The sequence below is a fragment of the Stigmatopora argus genome, chromosome 12 (genome assembly GCF_051989625.1).
Source record: "Stigmatopora argus isolate UIUO_Sarg chromosome 12, RoL_Sarg_1.0, whole genome shotgun sequence".
Lineage (NCBI taxonomy): Eukaryota > Metazoa > Chordata > Actinopteri > Syngnathiformes > Syngnathidae > Stigmatopora > Stigmatopora argus.
The window spans coordinates 15,400,991-15,422,233 of NC_135398.1; the positions used below are offsets into that span (position 1 = coordinate 15,400,991).

The 21,243-nt window shown below is 40.8% G+C and overlaps 1 protein-coding gene across 3 annotated transcripts in view; it reads left to right on the plus strand.

The window, feature by feature from the left end:
• Window positions 1–21,243, plus strand: part of chd8 (chromodomain helicase DNA binding protein 8) — a 37,990-nt gene that overhangs the window by 362 nt on the left and 16,385 nt on the right. For 2 of the 3 annotated variants that reach the window (XM_077614880.1, XM_077614881.1), the window contains exons 2-22: window positions 1,261–2,306; window positions 2,442–2,756; window positions 3,757–3,870; window positions 3,949–4,451; window positions 4,551–4,662; window positions 8,828–9,037; window positions 9,986–10,054; window positions 10,147–10,202; window positions 10,306–10,423; window positions 10,519–10,602; window positions 10,696–10,833; window positions 11,017–11,138; window positions 17,500–17,743; window positions 17,813–17,989; window positions 18,075–18,218; window positions 18,382–18,480; window positions 18,634–18,793; window positions 19,569–19,779; window positions 19,859–20,054; window positions 20,167–20,337; window positions 20,949–21,239. In XM_077614880.1, coding sequence (XP_077471006.1) covers window positions 1,362–2,306; window positions 2,442–2,756; window positions 3,757–3,870; window positions 3,949–4,451; window positions 4,551–4,662; window positions 8,828–9,037; window positions 9,986–10,054; window positions 10,147–10,202; window positions 10,306–10,423; window positions 10,519–10,602; window positions 10,696–10,833; window positions 11,017–11,138; window positions 17,500–17,743; window positions 17,813–17,989; window positions 18,075–18,218; window positions 18,382–18,480; window positions 18,634–18,793; window positions 19,569–19,779; window positions 19,859–20,054; window positions 20,167–20,337; window positions 20,949–21,239 — 4,479 coding nt within the window. In that variant the 5' untranslated portion in view covers window positions 1,261–1,361. The remainder of the gene's footprint in view (window positions 1–1,260; window positions 2,307–2,441; window positions 2,757–3,756; window positions 3,871–3,948; window positions 4,452–4,550; window positions 4,663–8,827; window positions 9,038–9,985; window positions 10,055–10,146; window positions 10,203–10,305; window positions 10,424–10,518; window positions 10,603–10,695; window positions 10,834–11,016; window positions 11,139–17,499; window positions 17,744–17,812; window positions 17,990–18,074; window positions 18,219–18,381; window positions 18,481–18,633; window positions 18,794–19,568; window positions 19,780–19,858; window positions 20,055–20,166; window positions 20,338–20,948; window positions 21,240–21,243) is intronic. The other variant, XM_077614882.1, reaches the window with a different exon arrangement.

The window sequence follows — 21,243 nt, forward strand, 5'->3', positions numbered from 1 at the left end:
GGGTTATGGGATGATTGTGTGGGGTATTTCCATACACGCTGTGGCAATAGGCATATCTTAGCGGTAGATGCTAATGCTAGCTGAGTGTTTTTGTGAGGCAGACTGCAATGTGAGTTGATGAGAGCATCCCACCTCTCCATCACTGCTTCCTCGCCTTGATTTAATGTCAACTATTCCGATTTGCTCTCTGTCATTTTGGAGTTGATTATAACTATTGTAGGTCCATAGAACTAAAAAAAAGCGCTTATAAGTCTACATATGCGGAATATTGGCAATTCAAAACATGGGACGACCAACTATCATGTTTTTGATTGTCTTTTTAAACGTCTCCACAGTGTTTAATATTATGAAAACCACTGTGTGCATATAAGAATATAAATTGCAATGCCTTGGTTGTGTGTTGAAACAAATAAGAAATACAATTTGAACCCTACATTTTATCGTAAACTGGGAATGTATTGACACGCGATTTTTGTTGCCATTTACAGGCAAATGAATGTTAACCATGTACACTAATTTAGTTTTTCCTGTTATTTTTGTATATGTTTAAATATTAATGAACTGGATTTATGTACTTTGGGATTTCTGTGTTTTGTGTCCACGGTTACGTCAAATAAAGCAACCTAATGGTGCTTTAACCTCACTTATTGAGATGTTTTGTGTCCACGGCTACATCAAATAAAGCAACCTAGTGGTGCTTTAGCCTCACTTATTGAGATGTTTTGGGGTGAAATATGTAAAACAGTCAAACCCGGGAGATTAATAGGTAAAAGGCAGACTAGGACAAGTGTTATCTCATTTTCTGAACCGCTTTATCCTCATTAGGGTCGCAAAGGGTGCTGGAGCCGCCTATCCCAGCTGACTCCGGGCCAGAGGCGGGGGACACCCTGAATTGGTGGCCAGCCAATCGCAGGGCACAAGGAGACAGACAACCATGCACACCCATACCTAGTGGCAATTTAGAGTGTCCAATCAGCCTACCGTGCATGTTTTGGGAATGTGGGAGGAAACCGGACTACCCGGAGGAAACCCACGCAGACCCGGGGAGAACATGCAAACTCCACACAGGTGGATGTGACCTGGATTTGAACCCAGGACCCCACAGCTGTGAGGCCGACGCGCTAAACACTCGCCCCAATGGGCCACAAGTGTTATTAATGCTTATTAATTAGGCATGTGTTATTTTTCATTGAATGCTAATAATCAGGCGTAAGAGAGAAAATGTTCTAGATAAGTGATGTCTGTCTCTCTTTTTTTTAGCTGTTTCCTTGGAAATTTTGATAAACTGGATGAGTACAATTTAGCTTTCATCTAGGATCGTCTCTCAGATTGTGCCCATCTCCCTGTGTGGAGGGGGCAAGATGGCAGACCCTATAATGGACCTCTTTGAGGACACACCTTTGTTTAACCTGGATGCCCTTCCGGATGACTCCTTCAGTCAGAGTACATCAGACCCGGTGGAAGAGGCTCTCAAACTGGCTTTAGGTCAGGCAGAAGCACCAGTTGAGCCAGAGCCAACACCTGATCTTCCAGTCAATACTGGCCTTTGTGTTCCTGCCGTAGCCGCCGTTGTGCCTGAGCCGACCTCTGTTCCAGTTCCTACACAGCAGCCGGTGGCGGCTGCTCAGAGTGTTTGTTTAGCTGCCGTTTCTACTCTAGCCCAAGCTCCAGCTACTGTTGATACTGTACCTCAAGTTCAAGCCCATGCCACAGTACCCATTACAAGCAACACCAATGTGGTCACAAGTAGCGCTGTCCTGCTTAACTCATCCCAAAGTGTTTCCAGCTCCCCAACGACCTCCGTTGCTGCCCAGCAGCTCGCTCAGATTGCTCAACAGCTCACTCCCCAGCAGCTATCTGCCATCACCCAGCAGGCAGGAGGGAAAATTGTCATTCTCAAAGGTCCCCAAGGACAAGCTCAGGTTCTGCAGACCGTTTCGGGAACCGCTGGCCAAACGGGTGGCAAGGTCATTCGTTTGCTTTCCAGCTCACCACTTAAACCAGGCACACCTATACTACAAGGAGGAGCAGTCTTGAATCAAATGACCACAGGGCAAGCTCAAGTAAAGGTCAGTGCCACGGGTGTGCAGAGGCTGCTGCAGTCCCCCAATGGGCCCGTCAAACAGTTTGTGCTTACTTCCATGCCCCAGCAAGGACAGCAAGTTCAAGTGCAGATTCCAGCTCAAACGCAAATGTCCCAAGTCCAAGCTCAGGTGCAAGTCCAGCCCCAGAGCCAGCCTGCTCAGATACAAATCCATGCTCAAAACCAGGTGCAACTACAACCAGCCATGCAGCCCCAAACCCCAGTAAGTGGTCTTTCCAGTCGGATTCTAAAATATTGCTTGAATTGGTTTACACTGTGGGTGTAACCTTGTGTGTTTGGCCTATTTGCTCATCGTCACAATGAGATAAATTCATTCTTTTTCTTTTTGTTCCTCTAGGGGAGTGAAGCAAAGCGGATCACTCTGGTGCTCCAGCAACCATCACAGGCGGCTGCTGCCACATCAATGGGTCAAACTGTTATTGCCCAACCACAGGTCACCCAAGTCCAAACTGGCCAAGGAGGTCAACAACAGGTCCAAGCTCCGGCTAGACTGGTACTGGGACAGTTGCCTGGGGGTAAACTGGTTATCCAGGGAAGCCAGCTCGCAGCTTTGACCCAGGCCCGGGCCGCAGGCCAGGCAGGAGGGCAGCCCAAAGTTCTTACCATCCAACTGCAGGTCCAACAGCAACCAAACCAGCAAGGAGGAATTAAGGTGAGAATGGTCCTCAGTCCTTTATTCAAAATGGAAAAGTACTCGAATCTGTGACTTCCTGTTCTGTTACTGGATAAAGTATACCTCACCCACAAAATTTTAAATAATCCAAATAGCATGTATTCTTCTCCCCCCAGTCAACATGCATCCCAACAAATGTAACAATGTTAATCATACCCTAAAATATTTTTTAAAAAATACAAAAGGAGTATTCTATTAATTAAGACATTGGTTGCCACAGAAACATGAAATGGGACAATCATACTCTAATTGGAAAAAAACAATGTTGGTATTATTAGTATGATTACTGAAAAAATATTTAGGCAAGCATAGATTAATGAATTCTCTCAAAGAAGATGCAGGTAGCTATAGAAAGATAACAAAGTAGTAAAATGAGCACAATGCAGATACATTCCCATTAACATGAATTCACAAATTACATTTTCGTCTCATGTCGATAATTCATTAGCAAATAGAGTTAGTATTTTTTAACATAATATAGCTGTACTGTACAAGGTTTGCAGGCAAACCCAAAATATATTTTCAGCTACAGTTCAAGTGTTGCACATTTAGCGATATGTTTGCATGGAACAACAAAACTTGTCGTATCAATAACAGATTTTTATTCATTATGAGGCCAATCATCAAGCAATTGTGTAAAAAAGGTTTGCAGGCAAACCCAAAATATATTTTCAGCTACAGTTCAAGTGTTGCACATTTAGCGATATGTTTGCATGGAACAACAAAACTTGTCGTATCAATAACAGATTTTTATTCATTATGAGGCCAATCATCAAGCAATTGTGTAAAAAGTATACATTTGTTTATTCTGTGGCCAGCACATACTCCACTAATACGTTTGATGACCTCGCAACTCATATTGTCGGAATATGGCCTAATAGACAAAATTTGGCAAACTTTTGTGTGAAGTGCAAATAGTGCTTGTCTCGTAAGCTAATAGAAATCGCTGTTTATTTCTCTTATGTTTGTATCATTTCAGTACCAGTTGGTGTCAGGAGCCGGTGGCACTGGCAGCCCGCAGGTGTTGCAGATTTCTCAAGGCCAGGGGGGGCAAAGAGTTGCAGTCCCTCTCAAAATGCTTCTGCAGCCACAGGTAATATTCTTTTCTCCACCGTGTGGTTAGATATTTTTTTGGTTGACAGGAAGAATAATTTACGTTCTTCTCAAACAGACTAGCTCAGGATCTACAGGCACTGGTGCTGTTTCAGTGGTAAAGGTTGTCAACACATCGGCAGCAAGCCCTTCCGGTACATCCACAATGGCGTCGCAGGCCATCCGCATCACCAAAGCTCCTGGTGACTCTTCCTCTGTGCGACGGGTAGAGATCCTGTGCAAGCAGGAGAAAGCAAACCGTATTGTGGCCGAAGCAATCGCGAGAGCGAAAGCACGTGGTGAAAAGAACTTGCCCCGAGTACTCAATCAGGATGAACTTCCATCGACACAGATCTCTCCAGAAATTGGAGGGACTGTGACCGTGGTGACTTCTGCAAAGAAAAAGTCAAGCGGGGGTGGGAATAAGAAAAAAAGTCCAGTAGTTGCAGGAACACTATCTAAAAGCGCAGGAGGATTTGACAAAAAAGGCAAAGCCAAGCCGCCAGGAATGACAATTGTTGATACTGGAGGTACCACCATTCCTGCTCCTGGCATTAAGAGCAAAAGCAAAACCAAGACAAAGTAAGGCATCAATGTTCAAAAAACTGTTTTCTACACACTAGATGAATCATTGCACCACAGTTGCTGATGTATTGTGTTTTCCCGGTTACCTCCCCTCAGCACAATTACACTTGTGGGGGCAAAAAAAAGAAAACGGAATCCCTCCTCTGAACATTCAGATGGAGAGTTGAGTCCTGCCTCACCTGCAGCGCTGGATGAAGACTTTATCATGGTAAGATGAGTTGTTCACTAGTGATGGGTGAAATGAACAACGACTCCAAAGTGTGGGTCGAGTAGTACTGGAGACGTAAAGCGAAGCGTGGCTCAGTGACATAAGCAATTTCCTTTCAACCTTTTTCAATCACCATAACCCATGACTGATTCAGCAAATGGTTCGTCGGTTTGGGTTACACCATCTGTGAGTTGAACCAGAAATGGCGCAGCGGAACACTATAGTACTCTGCCAATCTTGTATTGTTTTTCAAACTATTAGCGATATTTTGTATCTGGCAAGTTTGGCAATTGTAACATTAGATGGAGTCGATCACGGTGAGGGGCGCCGAGCAGGTGTGGGCATCAGGATTTGGTTCAGAAGTTTATCGACCGCATGCCAGGGAGAATTGCAGAGGTCTTGAAAAAGAAGGGCCAACACAGCAAATATTGACCTATAGCATGTAATTCTCAACAAAACCTTTTGATACTTGTGAAATGCTTCTAATTGTATGTCACTATACAATAGAAACATCTGTCAAACACCTAAAAACCCTGAAGGACAGACTTTGTGAAAATGTAATATTTGTGTCATTCTCAAAACCTTTGCCATGACTGTCAACGCGGGTACAAATTAAGTCCTTACAATATGGTAAATATTGGGCTTCCAGGCCACTTGATGGCATAGAGCTTATGAACCACTATGAAGCTTTCAATCAACTGGCTGTAAACCCAAATTACTTCAAACTTCCTTTGGCCATCACTACTTTTGTCTAGCTTTCCACGATCCTTAAAATCTAAATAATTTCCAACGGCTGACTAAATCATCAGTCTCATCTCATTTTCTGAACCACTTTATCCTCATTAGGGTCACGGGGGTGCTGGAGCATATCCCAGCTGACTCTCGTCCAGAGCCGGGGGACACCCTGAATCGGTGGCCAGATCACAGGGCACGAGATGGCCAACTATGCACACTCACACCCATACCTAAGGGCAATTTAGAGTGTCCAATCAGCCTACCATGCATGCCTTTGGAATGTGGGAAGAAACCGGAGTACCCGGAGGAAACCCACGCAGGCCCGGGGAGAACATACATACTCCACACAGATGGATATGACCTGGATTTGAACCCAGGACCCCAGAGCCATGAGGCCGACGCACTAACCACTTGCGCTGCCGGGCCGCCTAAACCACCAGTCTTTTGTTTTGAAACAAATCCTATCATTTCCAGGGTTGTTCTAAAGCAAGTGTCAAACCGATTCCGCCGAGGGCCTCAGTGGGTCCTGGTCTTTGTTCCAACCAATCCAGTGCTGACATTTTAACCAATCAGGTGTCTTCGAAAATAAGTAGCACTTGACTTTAATTAACTGATTACACTTGCAAAAGGTATCCTCTTGTTGAGTTGGAATATAAACCTGCACCCACTGCGGCCCTATGAGGACCGGTTTGACACCCCTGTTCTAAAGGAAGTTCAAGTAGGAGTACACAGCACTTAGCAATAAACCTCCTCGGAATAAGCGCAAAATGGATTGCAGTTTGGATGAAACTTTTAAGAAATCCAGGCACTCATAGAACTTTATTGCTTCTTATTGAACGAAATATCCCATGTTGACGCTGTCTCCAAAAGGACCGACTTTTGCACATTGCACAACATGCAAGTGCAACTTCAGTGTGGGACATGGTGGAATAAGTGGCTGTAAAACGCACGTAAAAGGACCCAAACACAAAGATAAACTTATTTTCATTATGCTGTACTTTTTCAATAGTTTTCACACTATTTCAATTCATGTAAAACATGATAACAGTTTGATTTAAATTGTCCTACACTTATTTTTTCTACATCTTATATCAATTTTGCATGAATCACATTCACCCCGGAAATGGGACAAGGGTACTCCTGAAATGGGGTTGACAGGGGTTACCCGGAGAGCGCATACCACCTTTTTCCGACTGAAGACCATGGACTCAGATTTAAAGGTGATGAAAATCATTCCAGCGAGAGTTAGAGATCACGGCCTGATGAAGCCAACAAAACCACATCATTTGCAAAAAGAGGGATGCAGTACTGAGGCCACCAAAGTGGACACCCTCAACACCATGGCTGCACCTAGATATTCTGTACATAAAAGTTATGAACAGAATCAGTGACATAGGGCAGCCCTGGCGCAGGCCACTGGAAATAGATCTGACTTTCTGCCGGCTACACGGACCAGATTCTGACACCGGTCATATAGGGACCGGACCCTGCGTATCAGGGGTTCTGGAACCCCATACTCCCGGAGTACCCCCCTCAAGACTCCCCGGGGGACACAGTGAATGCCTTTTCCAAGTCCACAAGGCACATGTAGACTGGTTGGGTGAACTCCCATGCCCTCCCGAGGACCCTGCTGAGGGTGTAGAGCTGATCCACTGTTCCATGACAGGATGAAAACCACACTGCTCCTCTCCAATACCTCAGAATAGACCTTGCCTGGGAGGCTGAGGAGTGTGATTCCCCGATAATTGGAACACACCCTCTGGTCCCCCTTTTTAAAAAGGGCAACAGCCACCCTGATCTGCCCATCCAGAGGCACTGTCCCTGATGTCCACTTGATTTTGCAGAGACATGTCAACCAAGGTAGCCCCACAACATCAAGAGCCTTTAGAAACGCCGGGCAGATCTCATCCACCCGGGGCTTTGCCACTGAGGAGCTTTTTCACCTCTGTGACTTTGACCCCAGAGATAAAAGAATCCGCCCCAGAGTCCCCCGGCTCTGCTTCCTTATGGGAAGGCGTGTCGGTGAAGTTGAGGTCTCCAAAGTATTCAGCCCACCGATTCATACACTATATTGATGGTGCACTGCTTCCCCCTCCTGAGACGTCGGATGGTGGACCAAAATTTCATCGAAGCTGTTTTCCATGGCCTCGCCGAACTCCTCCCATGCCCGGGTTTTTTCCTCGGAAACGACAAGAGCCGTGTGCCGCTTGGCCATTACCATCTGTGTGGGATTGCCGCCACGACAGGCACCGGCCACCTTGCGGCTGCAGCTCCGGGCTGCCGCCATAGCAATGGAAGCGCTGAACGTGGTCCACTCCGACTCAATGTCTCCGCCGCTTCCTGGACATGTGAGAAACTGTCGAAAGTGGGAATTGAAACTCCTTCTGACAGGGGGCTCCGCAAGGCGTTCCCAGCAGACCCTCACGAAACGTTTGGGTCTCCCGGGCTGCACAGGCATTCGCCCCCACTGTTGGAGCCAACTCACCACCAGGTGGTGATCGGTTGACAGCTCCGCTCCTCTCTTTACCCGAGTGTCCAAGACATGCGGCCGCAGGTCTGATAACACTACCACAAAGTCGATCATCGAACTGTGGCCAAGGGTGTCCTGATGCCAAGTGCACATTTCTGCGAGTGTTTTCCATATCTCCCTCCACCAACACACCTGAATCAAATAATCTGGATCGGTATCGAGTTTCTGGACAGCTTGCTGATGAGTTGATCATTTGATTAAGGTGTTGTAGAGGAGGGAAATATGGAAAACAGACTAGATAGTGACTCTCGAGGACCGGACTTGGCCAGCAAAAATGGCAGTCAAAAAACATAACAGAATCTTGAAACATGAAGAGTTTTTGTCGACTGCGAGTTCGTCGAAGGCACTTCTTCCAACCATAAGTACAAGCACACAATGACGAACTGCGGTCAAAAAACATGGACAGTTGGGTGAGAAAGCCAATGAGAGCCCAGTAAAGTGTACTGAAATTGTCAAGCAAGAAGCAATGCATCCGCGATAATTTCAAAATAAAATAATGGATACAGGAAATGTATTAACGTTTTCGTAACGTGGATCTTGTTTTCGTGTCTTGAGGCACTCATTTGCATCTCAAAATGTTTCGTAACCTGAAAATTATGTACCTAAAAGCATTCGTAAGTAGAATTATGGCTTTACATGAAAATATAGACCAGTCAGCTGGTGTTCGTATCTCTGAATGGTCGCAAATCAGATGTTCGTAAGTTGAGTCTATAGTATCTTATATTACTATATATCAGAATTTTGTATAAAGGGTCTGAAAGTTTTTTTGTTGAAGTTCTATAATGTGTGTTACTGTATTTGTGTTTTAATTAGCTCTTCATGCACAACGTTTGAAACCCCAACAGTTACTTGAGGTGTTTGTTTGATTTAATAATGAACGTGTATACTTCCTCTTTCCAGAAGAGGCGCTCTAATAGGGTGGTTAACAGGAAAAAGTACACAGAAGACCTGGACATTAAGATAACGGATGATGAAGACGAGCAGGAGGATGTTGATGTGATGACAACTACGGCGGCTGTGGCCTCCATCAGTGCAGCACCCGTAGCGGCACATGTCCACCAGGAAATTGACTTGCATGGTGACGGGCTACCCGGCATGCAGTTCTTTGTGGTGGGTTGAGCATTGACATTTCTGGCAAGATTGGAGAAGCTCAAGCTTTAAAATATTATTGCTGCTTTACAAACTTCCACTCTTCGATTGACTACTATAGTTGGTGATAATTCATAAAAGCTAGTTAACCATTAAGACCGCTGCTGACATACATGATGGTGATCACAAAAGGATATGTTAACTAAACAACCACTGTTTTGTTGATCACTCACTTTTACAAAGTCAGGCAGTGAGCAGCAATTTTTTTTCTTTAAATCCATTAAAATAAGAGATTGATTTGTTTTTTCTTTTTAACACGAGAATTTCATTCAAGGCTTTAGACAGTAGTCCTACTTATTTAGCGTTAATTTCGTCTTTATCCATAAATGTTCTAAACCAGTGTTTCCCAACCACAGTGCCGCGGCACGCTGGTGTACCATGAGCGATGATCAGGAGTGGTGACAGAAATTAACTGCCAAGAAGTCACACATTATAATATTCCAAGAGAAAAATTGTAATATTACGAGATTTAGATTGAAATATGAAAAACAACAAGTCCATATTGTAACATTACAAGATCCAAATTGTAATATTACAATATTATAGTCATTTTGTTGCTTATTTCTAATGTAACGTGAACCTTTGTTTGGTTTCACAGGCATCGACTTTTGGCGACATAAAGTCTGTATGCCCACAATGTAAATATAGGTAACATGGTTTTAAATTAGATTTTAGATGGTTGTTTGCCATTAGTTTTTCACAGTGCAAAAAGTGTGGCACAGCTCAAAAATGGTTGGGAAACAATGGTGTAAGCAAAAGTGAGATTTGCAAAAAAAGTAATGGTAGGATATCACTTATTGTTATTGTAAATAACAAAAGTTGTATTTCTCTTGCCCACATTGCCCAATTCTAGTGTACCGTATTTTATTATCCCTCTTCGTTTATATCATGTTCCCTTTTCTTTTGAAGGAAAACCCAAGTGAAGAAGATGCTGCCGTTGTAGATAAAGTCCTTTCAATGCGCTTAACCAAAAAAGAAGTATGGTTCTATATATTTACTCATTCAATTGCATTTAAAATTAACTACTAAAATTTATGAAGCACATTTACAAACATACTTTTTACTTCTAGATATCCCTAGGCCAATACACCAATGTTGAAGAATTCTTCGTGAAATACAAGAACTAGTAAGTGATACAGTCTTGACCGGTAAAATGCAGCCTTTATTTGGAGCTTGAGTCAATAAAACAATGCAGCACAATACAAACAACTTTGCGTTATTGTGCCCAGTTCATACTTGCACTGTGAATGGGCGAGCATGGCGCAGCTGGAGAAAGACAAGCGAATCCAACAAAAAATCAAAAGGTTCAAGACCAAACATGCACAGATGAGGCATTTTTTCCATGAGGTAAGGGTTGAAACGTTTTGTTATTGTTGCAGCTTGTTTACCACTGTCATTGCATTAAAATGATGCTGTTTTTATCTTGCATTATTACTCTTCAGGAGGAGGAGCTCTTTAATCCAGACTATGTGGAAGTAGATAGGATCCTTGATGTGTCGCACAGTTTAGACAAGGACAATGGCGAGGTAGAAGAAACTAAAACTAATATCATTATTCTGAACGAAAGAAAGTGACAATTCAAAAACTATACTAACTGACACTCTCCTCCGTTCACCTAGCCTGTGATTTACTACTTGATCAAGTGGTGCTCTCTGCCTTATGAAGATGCAACCTGGGAGCTGAATGAGGACGTAGACGAGGGCAAAGTTGAAGACTTCAAAAAAATACAAAACCGACAACCTCGTCTTAAGAGAATGGTAATGATTGACATTCTCGGTAGCAACAGCCTTTTAACTGGTTTTGTGTTTTGACTTCAACTAATGTTAAAGTAAGAACAGAATGCATTCATTTACCTCTTAATTCCAGTCATTCACGAGGATTAAAAACTAAGTAAATTTTAAGTTGAAACACTGCAATTTTTTACTCTGTGCTCGCTGTAGACACGTCCACAGGCTGGCTCATGGAAGAAGTTGGAGGAGACAAGAGAGTACAACAATGGCAACATCCTTAGAGAGTACCAACTAGAAGGTGTTAACTGGCTGCTTTTTAACTGGTACAACAGGTACGTATTACACCCGTTCACATGAATCATCCTACTAAAAAAAACCTCATTCAATTATTAATTGGCCATGTTGACGTTGTTGTTATAAGATTATGTTTTAAGTCCTTTTTGAACGAGAGTCATTAACAATTCATATTTTAAATGTAATTCCCTTAGGGCCATACCCAGAATTTAAAAGTAAAAATAAATGCGTACATTTTTTGGTCATTTCAACACTTAAAGTACTATATAATTCATTCAATAACATTGTTATGCTGTTGCTAATCGATGAGTATCAATGAGAGTATGCGCATGGGAGTCTAATGAAAAGAAAAATTATGATTAAAGCAGCCAGACCTGGATGATAAAACAACGATCGCTATCATCAAATATTTTTTGTCAAGAATATGTATAAAAACTCGATAAAATTTGATACATTTGAAATGCAATTACACTACCCGAACACCACAAAGAACGGGAGCAGTGATGCAATGTGAACGCTAGTTCCACACCAACGTTCAGTAGACAAAAAGATGGTAAATAGAGAGGTTTGCTTACACAGAGCACGAAAGCAAAATGACTATAACACAGTAGTGATACTTTGAGTGTATATTGACACACTACACCACAGGTGTCACACTGATCCCACTATATTTGATAGTGTTTGTCGCCCAATAGTGACCCCTGCAGTAGTTATAAAATCATCGCAGGTAAAGAAATTCCTTGTTTGTGAAAATGCTAAACTGAGTTGATATGTAAAATATAGCAAATTTGAGTTACAATTCAGAGTTACAATTTTTAACTTCTCTACCCATTTTTGTTAACTGTTAAATCTTATGAAATAAAAGACAAAAAAGTGATGAGTTTATCAATTTTTATTGAGGAACCAAAGTGGAGTGTCGTTGCTCGTCTAAGGCGACAATGCCTCAGCATGGATGAAGTGATATTATTGATGTAAGATAGCTCTAGGGAGCAGTGTGGACACTTCACCTACAATAACAGAAAAAGTTAATTTATCTGAAAACAATTCAAACCTCTTACCAGAACAGAGTAAAAACTAAGGTGTAGCATTGCATTCACTTGTCAAACTGATAAAGTGAGTGCAATGCGCCACAGTAAGAAATGGTGTAAAAAAGTAAATAATGCTCAATGAAGAAAAACATTTACCTTGCTTGGCGCCACATGATCCAAATGATTCCACACTGGGGAAAACATGTTAGAACAATCCATAATTATGCAAAACTCCATCCAACAAACCCACGACATGCTGACAGTTTGTTTCCTTATAAACACACTTTGGCACAGCACATCCAAAGGATACAGTTCCTGTATCTTGTTTCTTTCTTAAAGCAATACATGCACCAATATAAGGATCACACTCTTGAGCTCTCGGCACAGTCCTGATGCACCAGTGTTGCTCGTCCCATCACTATAACACAGCCAAAATGAGTGATTATGAGATGCAGGACAACAGCGAGCCAACCCACTAAAAGATCCAAGTGAAGCCTCTCTGTCGTTTTTTTTTAATGCCTCTTAAAATTCCTGTTCTCAAACATCTGCCTTATTTTTAACCAGCAGTCCTCATTTGAGGACAGCCTCTAATTCTTCTGTTACTGGATATCAAAAGGTTTCCCCATTTCACGCAAATGTGATGATAATGTTGCAAAAATCTAAAACTTGTTAACTTAACTTGGGTAAAAAGGGTTAAGTTCATCCAACTTTTATTTTATTTTTTAAATGGCCTAGTGAGGTAAATATACATTTCTTTAATATACTTTTCTTTTTGTGAGGCTGAAAATAGTCTGCTCGCCAATCGTGATGATGTCTTGAGGTGATTATTTTGTTTATATAATTATGCACAGCTACCGTATTTTCATGACTATAAGGCGCGCATAAAAGTAAAAAAAAATCTCCAAAATAGACAGGGTGCCGTATAATCCAGTGCGCTTTATATATGGACCAATACTAAAATTGTCATCACGATAAAATAAAATAAATCAAGTCTATAGGACAACTACGGAAAGCAGCCCCCAACTCTACTATTTTCCCGTAGATAAAGTACTGCGCAGTGACTGCTGGGATATAGAGTTCTTAATACACCCAGTTCTTCAATACAGACGCTCCCCTACTTACGACCATACGACTTACGAACAACGGTACATACGAACATGTCTGCAAATTGCGTTTGTCGAAAAATGTTCGTAAGTTCGATTTTGTATTTTTTTCCGTTTAGTGCTTCTTTCCGCCGCCAATACCGACGCCTGGCGCTGTGAGAGCTCAGCTCACCCAGCATCTACCTTCTTCTGTCCAATTCGTTGCAATGCGGAAGTGCGTGAACGTATCTCCAGTGCGCAAAGAACCTTTTTCATTTGTATCATTAAATATCTCGTGCATCCATTATTGAATATGGTTGGTAAAAAGCGAAAAGCTTCTATTGAGGGAGGTGCAAGAAAGAGGCAAGCCATTTCATTTGAAACGAGTGGCAATAATAACGAAGCTTGATGCGCGTGAGAGTGGTGAGTGTTGCACGGGCATACAACTTGAATCGTTCGACCGTCAGTACCATTTATAAACAGAAAGATCGAGCAGCAGGACCCAAATATTGAACGTTGCACAAAGTTTGCAAATCAATTGAATGATGCCATACAGTGCTACCGCATCATTTATGATGACAAAAAGAAGAAAACTGTGCAATCGTCGTTAGATCGCTTCTTTCGGCCAGTTTCTAATACATAAATCTCTCTCTATACAGTACTGTACATATTCTCTCCATTTTATTAAATGTTTTTTTCAGTACAAACCAATGCGTGTTACTTATACAAGCCTTAAACATACAAATGCACTTATATAAACCTTCAATATACTTGTATAGGCCTTAAACATAAATTATAATACAAAATATAGCACTGAATCAACTTACAAACAAATTCAACTTATGAACAATCGCTCGGAACCTAACTCGTTCGCAAGTAGGGGAGCGTCTGTACAGTCAGTATGACGGCGAGCACACTAATTTGGTGCTGGCCGTCATTTCGGCTGTATTTACAAAAGAAATCCTGCCGCTAAATGTTGGCGTCAACAGAGCATTCAAAGCTAGACTGTGAACTATATATATATATATATATATATATATATATATATATATATATATATATATATATAATATTATATATATATATAATATATATTATATATTATATATATAATATATTATATATTATATATATATATATATATATATATATATATATATATATATTATATAATAACTCTGAGCTTGCCGTCATTCCCGGAGGCTTAAGAACTACAATCGCGGGACCCGGCGTTTTGGAAGACTCATTTGGGCAATTGTTTAATTCGGACACAGAAAATGAGGACTTTGATGAATTTGTGGGTGATGACGTTAGTAAGTTGTAAAATGTCTAAATAAAGTACAACCGAACTCAGTTTTGTTTCCGTTGCCTTTTTAAAAACGTGTTTTTAGCGTGTGGATGTAGCGTGCAAGAACTATATTCCCCAGCAGTCACTGCGCACCGGAACCCGGAAATAGGCTACTTCCGGTAGCCAGCGCTATTGCGTTTCGATGTTCATCCATATATAATATATAATAAATATGCGTCTAAAAAAACAGTGCGTGCTTTGTGTGTCTAAAATACAGAAATAGCACTCGTTACTGACACTGCGGCGTAAAATACGATGCGCCGAATAGTCGTGAAAATACGGTACTTTTGGTTTGAAAGCTAATTATTTATAAAAAAAATAGACGCCTGTCAAAATTTCTGCAGGTTTTATTGTTAATTAATTTTCATACTGTAATGAGGGAGTTTTCTTATCTTTATTGCACAATAGAACAACAAAAATAGTTTTTAAAATCATATTTTTTGTATTTTTTTTCTTGTAAAGTATTTTATTTACCTATTCACAGAAATTTGAAGTTTCAAATTTGAAAGATAAAAGGTGTTATAGTTATGGCACCCTGCATCGTATGGAGCAGACCTGCACAATTAATTCCACAAAGGGTGCAGGTTTTTGTTCCAACCCATAAGAGGAAACCTTTCCACCAAACAAGTATCTTAGAAGTGCAACCAGTGGATTGCAGTCAGGTGCTTCTTGTTTCAGCAGAAATCGAATTAGTTAAACTGTCTGGCTGGATCAGTTGAAACAAAATCATGCATGGAGGTTTCTTCTGCAATAAAATCCAGTGCGCTATGAAAATGCCTAGTCCTCTGGCAGTGCTAGCATAGCAGTGTGGTTGTAGCTTACTACGGGTATTTTTCCTTTTGCAGTCAGTGTCAGCAACCATGGTCAACTTTAAATCCTTGTTCAGTGGCATCACGTTTTCAGTAGAAACAACTTCATTGATAAAATCCGTAGAGACTCTGAATTCAAACAAAGCGTCTAAGCAGGTAGCAACCAAAAGCTTTATCGTACCAAATTATGGCTACCCATACTTTAAAATACATTTACATTAGGTGGTTTGCCTCGTTCTTTTGTAGTGGCACCAGGAGTCTTGAAAAACACTTAGCATGTACTAATAAATACCTCGCTTTTTTAAACGTAGCCTCTGCAACACTATCCTACCAGCAAAGCTGGCGGTGCATTTGACAGTGGATGCCTGCTACTCATAAAACAGTTTTTGGTTTATTTACCAGTCACGCTAATAGTTATGGTTCTGAATGCATCTGTTAGGTTCACCAATAGTCATTCCCAAATGCACGCACGAATAAGGAAAAGACAGGCTTCTGGAATTTTCACTTGTAAGTAGAACGACTGTTGAGGCAACGTCCCAACTCCTCCCTTCATGTCTTTTTTGTTGAAAACCCATACCTTCTTCAGTGCACACTGCAGTGCTTCCACTTAGTCATTTCCTCTTGAAGTTAGTTGCATGAACTACGCAACAGCACCGCTAATTTGTGAGTTTTTATTTTCGTCATATTTTTACTTTGGTTTACAATGTTGTAACAACAATAAGAACCAAACATTGCTTAAATAGGTAAAATTTGTCATCCTTTCTTTTGAAATTGACCGCCAGTTTTCCTTCCTTTTTCCTAAAAGGCATTCTCCTGCCTTCTGTATACCTATACATAATTATTTATTACCTATCTATTTATGTCTAAAATGCCTTTCCTATTCCTGCATCCTCACCCTCTTGCTACTGTGACGACGAAATTTCCCGAATACGGGATGAGTAAAGTTATCCAATCCAATTGTATACACGTTTGCTGTACTATGCGTGTAACTGAAAATTTCCTTTCTCATCTAACCAATTTTTCAAAAGAGAATTTTTTTATAGCGCAATGACTTGTCTTTTGGTTCTAAACAAGCAGGTGGGACCGGCACAAACATATCCCAAAAAATGAAGGGGGCTTTAAGCTTTAACCTGCCATTAATTTCCCTGGTGAACCTTAATATATGAATTCACCAATATTTATATTTTGGTTTCCAATTTGAGAGTGACATGCTACTAGCATCATGAGAAAGTTATTTTATTTATTACCGTATTTTCTTGCACGTAAGTCGTATTTGTAACTAAGAAAAATGATGAATCAAGGGTACAGCTTCACCAGTAGATGTCGGCAAATTGGCATTTACAATTTGTTGATTATTTTCTGTTTTGCAGTAAGAAAAAAACCATTATTGGATGAATTACTAACTTCCTTATGATATTGACCCTAATAACGTGCTTTTGATTCATACAGTGTCTCAGAAATACCAAGTGCAATGATTTTTCTTAAGATTTGTCCCTTCAAAGTAACACATTTGGGCGCCCCGGCAGATGAGTGGTTAGCGCGTCGGTCTCACAGTGGGGGACCTGGGTTCAAATCCAGGTCGGTCCACTTGTGTGTAGTTTGCATGTTCTTGCTCGGGCCTGCGTGGGTTTTCTCCCGGTACTCCGATTTCTTCCCACATTCCAAAAACAAGCGTGGCAGACTGATTGGACACTCTAAATTACCCTAGGTGTGGGTGTGGGCGTGAATGGTTGATTGTCTCCTTGTGCCCTCCAAGTGGCTGGCCACCAATTCAGGGTGTCCCCCGCCTCTGGCCCAAAGTCAGCTGGGATAGGCTCCAGCACCCCCTGTGACCCTAGTGAGGATAAAGCGCTTCTGAAAATGAGATAAGTAGCACATTTGTGCTCCCTATTAAAACCATGAATATGGAGGTGAAAATTGTGAATCAGGGGGGCGGCTTATACATGAGAAATTGTTTAATTCAACGATTTTAATGCAATTTTAAGGGTGCGGCTTATATGGGAGAATATACGATACTCCTATTGAAGCTCATCCTTCAGAAAGATTATACTGAATGTATTTTCCAGAGTTTGGGAAGGAAATTGGCAAATATCTTTTAACTATTTTCTTTCTCTGATCACCTTGTATCTCAGGCAAAACTGTATCCTGGCAGATGAAATGGGCCTAGGAAAGACGATCCAGTCCATAACTCTGCTTTCAGAGATTTATGCTACTGGCATCCAGGGACCCTTCCTAGTCATTGCTCCCCTTTCCACCATCACCAACTGGGAGAGGGAATTTTCCACATGGACCAACATGAATGCTATCGTCTACCATGGCAGCCTGGCAAGCAGGCAGATGATCCAACAATATGAGATGTATTGCAAAGACGACAAGGTAAGCTTAATAGCAATTGATTGAGTGAAAACCTAACATTTCTCATTGTTGTCACCATTTTGTATACAGGAACATTTAATCCCAGGAGCATACAAATTTGATGCCCTGATCACAACTTTTGAAATGGTATTGTCTGATTGCCCTGAGCTGAGGGAGATATCATGGCGTTGTGTCATCATTGATGAAGCCCATCGCCTCAAGAATCGTAACTGCAAGTTGTTGGACAGCTTGAATATGTTGGAACTGGTTAGTTGACCCAAGTAGAATATTATGCAGTGTTGAGAGAGTATCTTCTTTGATTCTGTGGTCACTTTATTAATTTTGTCCCTAGGAACACAAGGTACTGTTGACTGGCACTCCTCTGCAGAATACTGTGGAAGAACTCTTCAGCTTGCTTCATTTCCTGGAGCCTGCTCAGTTTCCTTCTGAAATTGAATTCCTTAGGGAATTTGGTGACCTCAAAACAGAGGAACAGGTGCTAATTTATTTGTCATCACCTCAGCTTTTATAAATGTTGTATTGTTTACCTTTAGATTATAATAGTAAAATATGAAATCTAACATTAACTTAATATTCTTGATTATTTCCCAAATTTGACCCTGAGTAAGTAAGCTCTATTCTCCCTTTTGACTCTTCAGGTTCAGAAGCTGCAGGCTATATTGAAGCCGATGATGTTGCGAAGGCTCAAAGAGGATGTTGAGAAAAATCTCGCACCGAAACAGGAGACTATCATTGAAGTTAGTAAAAGGTTTTCCATGTATTCTCACTATGACAATTCTATATGATTAAAACAACAATTTGCAACATCCTCAGTAAGCTTTTCTCCAAATTTTTTGTTGATTTTTTAGTTTTTGTTTTTCTTTGTTAAAAATTATTTTCTTTCTCTCAAGGTTGAGTTGACGGATGTTCAAAAGAAGTACTATCGGGCTATCCTGGAGAGAAACTTCAGTTTTCTCAGTTTAGGGGCAAACAGTAACAGCAATGTCCCTAACCTGCTCAACACTATGATGGAGCTGCGGAAGTGCTGCAACCATCCTTACCTCATCAATGGTATGACATCTCACTCAGTAGTCTTTTATGCAAATACACTTGATTTGAGTTGACCTTTTGATTTTGTTTTGATAACATAATTAGGAATTGCAAGTGATTTTTTTATTTTTCTAGTTATTTATATGCTCTAAGATCCTTAGTACATTTAAAAACAACTAAGAACTTTGCATTATTTGTGATAGTTTTAGGACAAAACTTGCACAATATCTTTTTGCCATGTCACATAATGTTCCAAAGATTAAATAGTACTCGATAAAGCAAATCTATTTTTAAAGTTGCATAATTTGTATGTAGTTACTGAGTTAAATATGGACATTTTCTGCCTATAAGCCACACCCATCAAATTTGGCTAGAAAACTATTTCCGTTTAAAAGCTGCACTGGACAATAGGCCCCTTTCTCCACATAGTATTGCAGAATATTTATACAAAAATACATATGAGTCATTATGCTTTCACCCCCTGTTCCCTATGGATAACTGGGGCATTAGCAGTGCTCAGCAAGCACTCTTGCCTGTTTAAGCATCAGACTCCTGCATTTTATATCATCATTACATTCTTTTTCGGACGTTTTTTTTTAATTATTTCAGAAAACACTGTCTCTTTTCGCCTGCCAAATTGTGGGTGCGTCAATCGTGATGTTAAATTAAGTAGAATGTATGTTGCAAAGCAGTTCTAAAAAAAAAACCTGACAACATTGTGTATTAATCCTTCTATTGTGTTTTCTTTTAAAAACGTAACATTATTTGATGCTGATGCCTTGTCTCTCTTACCCAGGTGCGGAGGAGAAGATTGTAGCAGAGCTACGTCAGGTGTATGACCCTATGGCACCTGACTTCCATTTGCAAGCTCTAATTCGGTCTGCTGGAAAGCTTGTCTTACTAGATAAATTGCTACCACGTCTAAAGGCTGGTGGTCACAAAGTTCTCATCTTCTCACAAATGGTGCGCTGCTTAGATATTCTGGAGGACTACCTCATCAACAAGAGGTAGGACATTTTGCATTTATTTTCTTTAATTGATTGCACGTGTGTCTGTTTCTAAATTTTTATTTTTTCTATTTTATAGATACCTTTATGAGCGAATTGATGGAAGAGTGCGTGGCAATTTACGACAAGCTGCCATTGATCGCTTTAGCAAGCCTGACTCGGACCGTTTTGTCTTTCTGCTGTGTACCCGAGCTGGCGGCTTAGGTATCAATCTCACTGCTGCTGACACGTGTGTCATATTTGACTCAGACTGGAACCCTCAAAATGACCTGCAGGTAAATACTCAACACTGTACTGTTCAGTCAAAGATGTCCTGTAATCTACTTTGACCTCCCAGCATTAAAAAGTTTTTTTTGTTTTGTTTTGTTGTATTTTTAACTCCCTCAGGCACAAGCTCGATGTCATCGTATTGGTCAGTCAAAGGCAGTTAAGGTCTACCGTTTGATTACAAGAAATTCCTACGAGAGGGAGATGCTGGATAAAGCAAGTCTAAAGCTGGGTCTTGACCGTGCCGTCTTGCAAAGTATGAGTGGCAACAAAGACAGTAATGTTAATGGGGTAAGGAGAAAAAAAGATTCCCTAGTAGTCACATAAAATTTATACTCCGGGATCCCACGGGCTCTTAAATAGTCTTAAAGGGGGACAGACAACACCTCGTATAAATTACCTTCACGTGAAAGACACTCGCTCCAAGTAACTGAAATTTCTTCAACCTCTGCTAATGGAGAAATCTTTTTGAGTTTTTCACAGTATGCTTAATTTAACTTTTTTTCCTCTCATATTTTATGTTAAAATCCCCACATAATTTTTTTACTTGATACTCTAATTTCCAGCAGTACTGGAAAAAAACACAGAAAACTTGATATTATATATCTTGGTGTAATAGTGGAGAAAAATGTAACATTAAGAACATATTGCCAGGAAATGGCCACTCATTGTGCAAGCAGACATTTGGTTAGTGCCAGTACTATTTTAGCCAATCAATTGTAAGCGTTAGTAATACACGGTCCTATTCACTTCTCCTATGAGACTTATGAGTGTTTATTCTAAGGTATAACTGACATTACACTGGCTGCGTTAAACAAAAGGTCTTAAATTTATCTTGATGAAGCCTGTGGGAGCACTGTTTTCTCACAGTTTAATCCATTTTTTTTTTGTCAATTTCAAAGATCCAGCAGTTTTCAAAAAAGGAGATCGAGGACTTACTGAGGAAAGGGGCTTATGCTGCCATCATGGATGAGAACGATGAGGGTAGTCGCTTTTGTGAGGAAGACATTGACCAGATCCTTCAGAGAAGAGCCACCACCATTACCATAGAGAGCGAGGGCAAGGGTTCCACCTTCTCAAAGGCCAGCTTTGTGGCATCGGAGAACCGTAATGATATTGCCCTTGATGATCCAGAATTCTGGGAAAAGTGGGCCAAGAAAGCTGACATAGACATGGACACAATCAACCGAAAGGTTA